This window comes from Cebus imitator, unplaced genomic scaffold, assembly GCF_001604975.1.
Source record: "Cebus imitator isolate Cc_AM_T3 unplaced genomic scaffold, Cebus_imitator-1.0 Scaffold520, whole genome shotgun sequence".
In the NCBI taxonomy this organism is placed as follows: domain Eukaryota; kingdom Metazoa; phylum Chordata; class Mammalia; order Primates; family Cebidae; genus Cebus; species Cebus imitator.
Genome location: NW_016107835.1, coordinates 1,448,321 through 1,456,680, shown reverse-complemented (window position 1 = coordinate 1,456,680; position 8,360 = coordinate 1,448,321). Strand labels below are relative to the sequence as shown.

General features: G+C 49.5%; 1 protein-coding gene across 6 annotated transcripts in view; it reads right to left on the bottom strand.

The window, feature by feature from the left end:
- Window positions 1-8,360, bottom strand: part of FOXP3 (forkhead box P3) — a 15,971-nt gene extending 7,611 nt beyond the window's left edge. For 4 of the 6 annotated variants that reach the window (XM_037733363.1, XM_037733365.1, XM_037733367.1 and 1 more), the window contains exons 1-3: window positions 8,308-8,360; window positions 7,287-8,158; window positions 141-372 (exon numbers count right to left, since the gene is read on the bottom strand). In XM_037733363.1, coding sequence (XP_037589291.1) covers window positions 141-350 — 210 coding nt within the window. In that variant the 5' untranslated portion in view covers window positions 351-372; window positions 7,287-8,158; window positions 8,308-8,360. Of the gene's footprint in view, window positions 1-140; window positions 373-5,167; window positions 5,693-7,286; window positions 8,159-8,307 lie in introns of those variants that run through there. The other 2 variants (XM_017514223.2, XM_037733364.1) reach the window with 2 other exon arrangements.

Here is an 8,360-nt window from a genome sequence, read left to right as displayed (position 1 = left end):
GTCACAGACTTGCCTGGGACCCAGAAACCACTTCCTGTGCCCCAGCCAGCCCCCCTCCCGCCTGGTGCCACAGTAAAGGTCGGCACCTGTAGGCCCAGGTACCCCACCCTGCCTGCCCCATCCTGGGCCCTGGGCCTCACCTGCAGCTGCGATGGTGGCATGGGGTTCAAGGAGGAGGAGGAGGCATGGGCCCCACCTCGAAGATCTCGGCCCTGGAGGGCTCCCCCTGGGCCCCGGGCCCCCAGCAGGTCTGAGGCTTTGGGTGCAGCCCTCCAGCTGGGCGAGGCTCCTGGGGATGGGCCAAGGGCCAAGGAAGGGGCTGAGGGCTTGACTGGCCTGGGGTTGGGCATCGAGTCCTTGTCTGAGAGCAGGCTGCGTAGACATAAGGGAAAGGAGTCACACGTGTGCTGGGGCAGTATGAAATACTTGACCACCTGAACCACGTGGACACCCCTCTGGTCAGAGCAGGCATTGGCTGGGACATGTCCCAAAGGGCCCCACAGCGGCACCCCAGCTCTGGACACACACACACACACACACTCACACAGACACACACGCACACACGTGTCAGGAACCCAGGTACATGTGCATACTCACACATGCCCCACGTGCACAGGTCCAGCACCTGGCTTGCCTGCCCATGCCAGCACAGCCCTGGTGTGTACAAGGGCAATGGTTGTTTCCCCTTCCACTTGAGACCTGTCTTCAAGCCTCAGGCCTCCAGCCCTCCCTGAACCCTGCACAGGCTGCCTTTGCTTATCTTGCTGGAGCTAGTCTCAGACTTTCTCCTGGGAGTCCTATTTTGCCCTGTGACTAAGCATGGACTCAAAAAATTCATCTGGGTGCTGTGAGTGGGGCTAGTGAGGAGGCCATTGCAACAGTCCTGGCAAGTGATGATGCTGGCACAGAATGGGCTGGTGGCAGTGGAGAAGGTGAGAAGTGGGTAGATTCTGAGACTAATCTGAAGCTCTATTGGGAGAAGTGCAGGCAGCTTGGATATAATGGGTAAGAGAGGGAGGGGTCAAAGTGACACGGGTTTTAGCTTGAGTAGCTGGAAGGGCCGAGCTGACATTACCTGAGATAGGGGACATGGCGGGGAGTGGGGTTAGGCGTGAAAGTGCAGGTGTGGATGGACATGAAGAATCTGGCATTAGATGTGTGAGTGGAGAAGCTGAGGGGGCAGCTGAATATGGGAGTCTGGATCTCAGGGCAAGGAGGCAAGTCCAGAATTGTGATCATGCATGGATCTAGCATGGCAGGTGCCAGAGAGGAGGAGAGATGGGCTCTTTTGAGCTGGGGCCTGTGGAAACTCCTCAGCCCAGCCCCTATCAGAGTTCACCTCAATTTCTGGCCCTCAAGCCTGGCTCATGCTACTTGCCCTGCCTGGAATGCCCACTCCTTCTCCTCTTCCCCTGTCTAAGCCATGCAGGGCCTGCTCTTCTATTGTCTTCACCTTGAACGCCCTCCACAATGGCTCTGGGTCCCTCTGCTGAACCCCAGAACATTCCACTCCCTGAGGGAAGCCTTGGCTTTTCGGGATCCTGTAATCCTGGCCTTAGAGGAAGCCAGAGCTGGAAGGGACTGCCCAGCCAACCCCATTTTATGGAAGGGGATGCTCAGATGCTGAGTTTCGTAGTCTCATAGCGATTTGAGAACTCAACTTTCTTTAGGAAGTGTGTGTCCATGTGCACATTTTACAAACTCTCTGGTGTGTGTGTGTGTGTGTGTGTGTGTGTGTGTGTGTCTGTCTGTCTTGTCTCCCTGTCTCCCCGTTCCACCTCACAACACTGAGTTGGGCACACAGCTGCTGAGAGCAGCCTGGGGGAGTATAGAAGGGTTCTGGGGGAGCAGTTGCCCCTTCCTTTCTTTGCTGTCACCCCCTGGGGGTTGTCAGAGCTGTGGTGCTGAGGGAGATGAGTGTGAGAATACAGGTATTAAGTTCTTAGTCTCCTGGGGGCTTAGAACATTACTGTGTGAGAATCCAGACTGTGGGTCTGTGGAGGCTCCGAACAAGGGTCTGTGAGAGTACTGGTGAGATGAGGTGAGTGAATGAATGAGTGAATGAATGAAGCCAGAGATGGGGTAATGCTCCTTCAAGCCAAGGAATAACAAAGATCGCCATCAATGACCAGAAGCTGGGGGAGAGGCCTGGAACAGCTTCTCCCTCACGGCCCCCAGAAGGAACCAACCCTGCCAACACCTTGATCTTGGACTCCGGCCTCCAGTACTGTGAGATAATCAATTTCTGTTGCTGAAGCCACTCGGTTGTGGTACTTGGTTACAGCAGCCAGAACAAACTAATGCCGATTTTGGTGCGAACGGATGTTTTCCACCATTCTGGCCTGGCCTACGCAGATAGCCTGAGGTCACTTCTGAAGCTGCCTGGACATGTGGCCAGAGCTAAGAATTCTCCCCAAACACGTGGGATGGCCTGACTCAGCGAAGCATAGATACATTCTCAGACAAGGACATGGAGATGCTGTCTGGGAGTAGGGGACCTGGAGGGTCGGGCTGGGCAGCCGGCTTCCTGCACTGTCTGTTGGGACGTCCCTTTCTGACTAGGTTTCTCAGAAGCTGAATGGGGGATGTTTCTGGGACACAGATCATGTTTTCATATCGGGGTCTGCATCTGGGGCCTGTTGTCACAGCCCTTGACTTGCCCAGATTTTTCCGCCATTGACGTCATGGCGGCCGGATGCGCTGGGCTTCATCGACACCACGGAGGAAGAGAAGAGGGCAGATACCCCACCCCACAGGTTTCGTTCCGAGAACTGGCTGCCCTGTCCTGCAGCAGGCTTGGCCCAGGTGGGGTGACGTGGGTGCTGGTGAATGTGGTAGGTGATGTCCATCTGGCCACTGTGACAACTCCCTGGCTCTGTAGGCCTGGCCCTTCTTGAGTTGTAGAGAGGATCCAGGTTTGAAGCTCTGAGAGTGCCAGGCATGGGACCCCTGGGGTCTTCAAATAGTATAACACCAGTACCTCAGAATCATAAAACAGCATTCCTTCGATTTAAAGGATCCTAGAATCTCAAAACCACAGACTGTGGGGTCTACAGTCCTAACTTCTCAGTATGTATATAGGCCAGTGTCTCTGGTGTCCAAGCTCCCTGGAACCACCTGAAGGTCAGGCAGCTCACTGCTTCATAGGGCGTCGTGCCTACCAGGCCTGGAACCACGGCCAGCCTCCCCAGGGCCTGTCTCCCTGTCTACTCTGGAACAACATTCCCAAATTCATGGTCACTCTGCCAGAGATGGCAACACAGGGAGGAGGAGGTTGAGGCTGGTGTGCCTTTGGCCTGGGCCTCACGGGGGGAGCTGGAAAAGCCTCCGCCTTTGCCAATACAGAACCCACCACCAAACTCTCTGGACGGGCCCCACGATCAAGGTTCTCAGAGACCAGCACCAGCTCTAGGGACACAAAACCTGACTGACTGACATGCTTCCATCATCACCATACTCTGGTCAACTAGGCCTCTTGACCTATGGGGCCTGGGGCCTCACCTAGCCCAGCTCTTATGAGGCTGGGCCCCATGCTGTGATCGTGGATCATCTAGTCTGTGAGAAGTTAGGGTCCAACATGTGAGAAGGCAGAAGGGGGAATGGTGGCCCAGGTCCCCCTTCCCCTTATGGGTGCTGAAGGGTAAACAGGCCTGCAGTCGGGGACAGAGCCAGAGCCAGGATCCTACCTAGAGTCCTGAGATCTAGGCTTGAGTTTCAACTCTGCTGCTGCATTTCAGTGAGGCCCTGGGCTCTCTAGTCCTCAATTTGCCCTTCTACAGTGAATGGGGAGCGGTGTGGGGTAGATGAGGGCCAGGGCCCTTCTATGCTGTGTCTGGGCAAGTCATTAGGTGTCTTCAGGGCTTCAAGTTGACAAGTGCCCCTCTATCTAGGGGACTGGTAGGGATACATAGAGATAAAGAGACACATACGAAGAGTGAGAGAGAACAAGAGATAGTGAGAGACATGGAGAGAAACAGAGACACATACAGAGAGCAAGAGTGCACGAGTGCGAGAGGATTTCCTCAAATAAGAACATTTTCTGGTTTCTGGCTGGTTCAACTGATGCTGTCTGAAATAATAATGAATAAAGAAGGGCAAGGTGCCAGGGACACCCATAGTTGGGTGTTGAATTGTATTGCAAAGCAAGAATCAGAAAAACAGTGTGGCCCTGGTGTAAGAACAGATACTAGGGAAGAGAACAGAATAGAAAGCTCGGACATGGACCCACATATGGAGAGAACTGAGTTTGTGCTGAATGTGGCACATCAAACTGGAGAATCGTAGAGGGTGGATTGTTTAACAAATGTGTCTGAGATAATTAGGGAGGAGATAAAGTTATTGGCTGAATAATCAGTCCATTATCCCAACAACCCCTCCCTGCCCAGTTTGAAATGGCACATCATTATATACCCTAAAAGACTCAGACCCATTCAAGATATACATTTTAATACCTAACGCTGATCTTGGGTTTATTGTGTGTCAGGCCTTGTGCTAAGTATTTACTGTGGTTAAAAATTTCAATCTAAACAAAGACTACTGAGGAAGGTACTATTATAATCATCACAGTACATATGAGGAAATGTAGGTAAGGAGAGGTTAAGTGCCTGGCTAAAAATCTCACACAGGGCTTGGGGTGACGCTGGGTTTGTCCCAGACAGTCTGGCTCCAGTACCCACATTCTTAACCTCTACAGTAAATGGAAAAAATGAAGCCATAAAAGAGACTAGAAGCCAAAACAGGTGAACATTTATCTCATTTTCAAGTGGGAAAGGACTTTCTAAGCATAAAACCAGAGACAGAAGCCACAGGAAAAAAAGACTAACTTATTTGACTATATAAAACCATCATAAGCATCACAAAAAACACCATAAACAAATAAAATAAAACAGATGATGAATTGGGGAAAATCTTTGCTATATATATGTATGGCTGATGAAAGGTTAATAACCATTCCAAATAAAGAGTTGTGGCAAATCAATAAGAGAAAAATAAGATGAACGCACTATCGGGAATAAAGACATAACCAGACAACCAAAAAAAGAAAAGAAAAAAGGGACAAATGGCTAATAAACAGTAAAAGTAATCAAAAGATGCAAATTTCAACAATGCGATAATGTGTTTTTCTTACCCGTCATGGTGGGAAATAATTTAAAAAAATAATACTCACCCAAGGTTAGCTAAGTAGAGGGAACATAAAATAGGACAACATTTTCGAAGGACAATTTGCAGAGAGGGTCGTAAAGTTTAAAAATGCCCGACCCCTTTGCCCCAGCAACTCTCTTTTCAGGAATCCAAGGAAGCAGTTGGGGATGTTTATAGAAAAAAACTAGAAACAACTGGAATGTCCAACAATTGGCACTTGGTCAAATTAATCAAAGTTCATGCTGATGTGAGGACAGTCTTGTCCATCATGAAAGATCATGTGTTTAAACCATTTTTAGTAAGTTTCAAAAACATTACTGTTAATTGAATAAAGCAGAAACAAAGCCAATATATAGCATGATTCTAATTTGGTTACAGAAATACTAATAGTTAATACTTCGTGAGCACTTACTGTGTGCCAAACGCTTTGCTAAGCCTGCAGAATCGAGCTCACCCCAGCCGTGAACAACCTGCTCGCTTCCTGAACATGGGCTCTGGTCACACACATGCAATCCTGGGGTAGGTCCGCACAGCTAAACCACGGTTGACAACGGCGTGAAGTGCCCCCAGTCCCCCCACCCCCCACAGAGGGTCTCCTCTAAAGTGACACAAGTAAAGTTCAGTTAAGTGCTCAGCTTGCCCCGGCACCTCGCAATCCTCCTGCTACTAGGGTGAACAGAACTGATGCTCACTCTTGTAAAATGTAAAGGTCCTCAGTGACATTACTATTATTAAGCACCAGCTGTGTACAAAGCTCTAGGCTGGATGCTGGGTGGGAAGGCAGGCAGGGGAAGGCAAGAAAAGAGAGCGGGAGAGACAGAGGAAAGGAGATCGATGGAGTGTGGTCAAGATGGAGGAGACACAGATGCGGAGATGGTCAGAGGCCAGGAGAGATGTGGGGAAAGAGTGTCTAAGTGTAGCGACAGACAGATGGTGGGAGAAAGAGAGGCAGAGAAACATGTAAAAGAGCGAGACAGGGTGAGCAGAGAGACAGAAGAAGGACGAGAGGCCTCAAGAGCTAAGAGACAAAGAGATGAGAGAGATGCAGTTGAAATTTCCAGTCGCACCTGGACAGCATTTCAAGTTGTTCAAAGCTCTGAAATCCATAAAGACTGGCAGCTGATATATTTAAAAAATCCTACCCATCTATGTATCAGTTGATGAATTTATTTAGCTTTGCTCCTGATTAAGTACTTCACCTTTAAGTCTTCTGGCATTTATTCTATTATTATTTTCTTAAAGATCTTACCTGGCTGGAATCATGGTAGCTGGGTGCATCCCACTGTATCAGAGGGCCCTGACCCCGCAGTGCCTATCTCTCTGCCATCTCCTCCAATGGGGCCCACATCTGGTAGTGGAGAGCGGGGACACTCACCTTGGTAAAGTGGACCGACAGAAAAGGATCAGCCTGGCTTGTGGGAAACTGTCACGTATCAAAAACAACTTTGCTTTTATACCGAGAAGAAAAACCACGGTGTGGAAGCCACAGACCTCTCTCTTCTAATAATCCAAATTTTTTTTTCGATGAGTGTGTGCGCTGATAATCACGGGGAGGGGGGTTATCATAGTTCTCTCTCTCTCTCTCTCTCTCTCTCTCTCTCTCTCTCTCTGTTTCTCTTTTTCTTGATTATGAGACTTAAACGGAAATTTTCAAATTTTGGGTTTTTTCTTTGCCCTTTACGAGTCATCTGAAAATATGATTTCTTCCCTTCACCACAGAGGTGAGAGGTATCAATGAGATAACAGGGCTCTCATGAGAAACCACAGTTTTTAAAACAAAAGTGTGTAAAGTTTGAAAAAAAAAAAAAAAGCAACCGGGGAAAAGAACTAAAATAAATCACAGGGCCATCCTGAGGCAGGCAGAGACACCATTCTGTGAGTGAGAGGATATTTGAGGGTCTCTGGGGAAAGAGAGAAACTGAAGCCCCATGTGTGGATGGGAAATGCCAGGGAAAGGGACAGGAATAGGGCTGGGTTTCCAGAGGCCTCGCCCTGCTCCAGGCCTCAGTTTCCCCATAGATGGAATTGGTATGGTCCCCATTGCTCTACACAGAGAGGGGAGTTCTGGACCCCCCTGCAACAACCCTCCCACAGAGGGTGAGAGCCATGTAAGTTACTTCACGGAGGAGAAAGCGGGAGCCCACCGTCATCCCCTACAATTCACGGAATCAAAGAGTCGGAGAATCACTGGCTCCCAGAATCCACTGACAGTTACTGAATGAGGAAAGAGAGGAAAGTCTTGCCTCATCACGCTTTAGGGCTTGAGTGCCCTGACCCAGCCACTGCCCCACTGGGAAGGTCCCCAGTATTAATGCGTCCATCCTCACGAAGAAGCCCAGAGGCCCACTGGGATCCTGACCCTCTAGTTTCAGGAACATCATGGCCTGATGCTTCTGAGGCGCTCAGCCTTTGGGATCTTTTAATTCGAAAAGCCCTAGTTTCCAAGGATTTAGGATTCTAAATATCCACCATCATCTCAGTAGCTGATGTTTATCTTGAATTTTCCGTGTGTCAGATACAGCGCTGAACACATCTCACAAGCGATCTCGTTCAAACCTCACCATGGCCCCTTGAGCTCCATCTCATCATTATTGTATTGCTGTTATACAGATGAAGGAAATGGAGGCATAAGTAGTCAAGCAACTTGCCCAAGATCACAGAGCTGACGAGTGTAGGTCCTGCTTTCTTTGGTGCCAGGTTTTGAAATCCCCAAGTTTTCTTGAAGTTGATGGTCTCAGGTTTTAAATTCTAGGATGTGATGACAGGGAGATTCTGGGATTTGGAGAGTCCTTGGAGACTTGAAGCTTGTGAGGTTTTTAAGTTGTCCAGCAATTAGCAGCTACATTTCTTGACCTCAGCAGGCACAATCTCCAACCACTGGTCAGCATGGTAGACGAGCCCCCAGGGGCTTCTCCTGACAGGCCATGATGGAGACTTCCAGCTCCCAGCACCCTGCAAAGCCCAGGGTTCTAGTCGTCCATGTCCACTCCAGCCCTTTACAAGACTGGCTTCAGACCTGGGGAAGAGAAATTGGAAAAAGCTTTTTATTTACATGGTACAAATCTGGTAGCCAAGACCCACCCCTTCACCCTTTTGTCCCCTTTCCTCCCTCCACCGTCTAAGCCCTCATAAAAAGGAGGGCCTGCTTCCTTAACTTAGACTTACCCTTCTGGAAAAGCCCAGAGTGGGCCTGATGGCCTGGCTTTGTGAAGACAAGA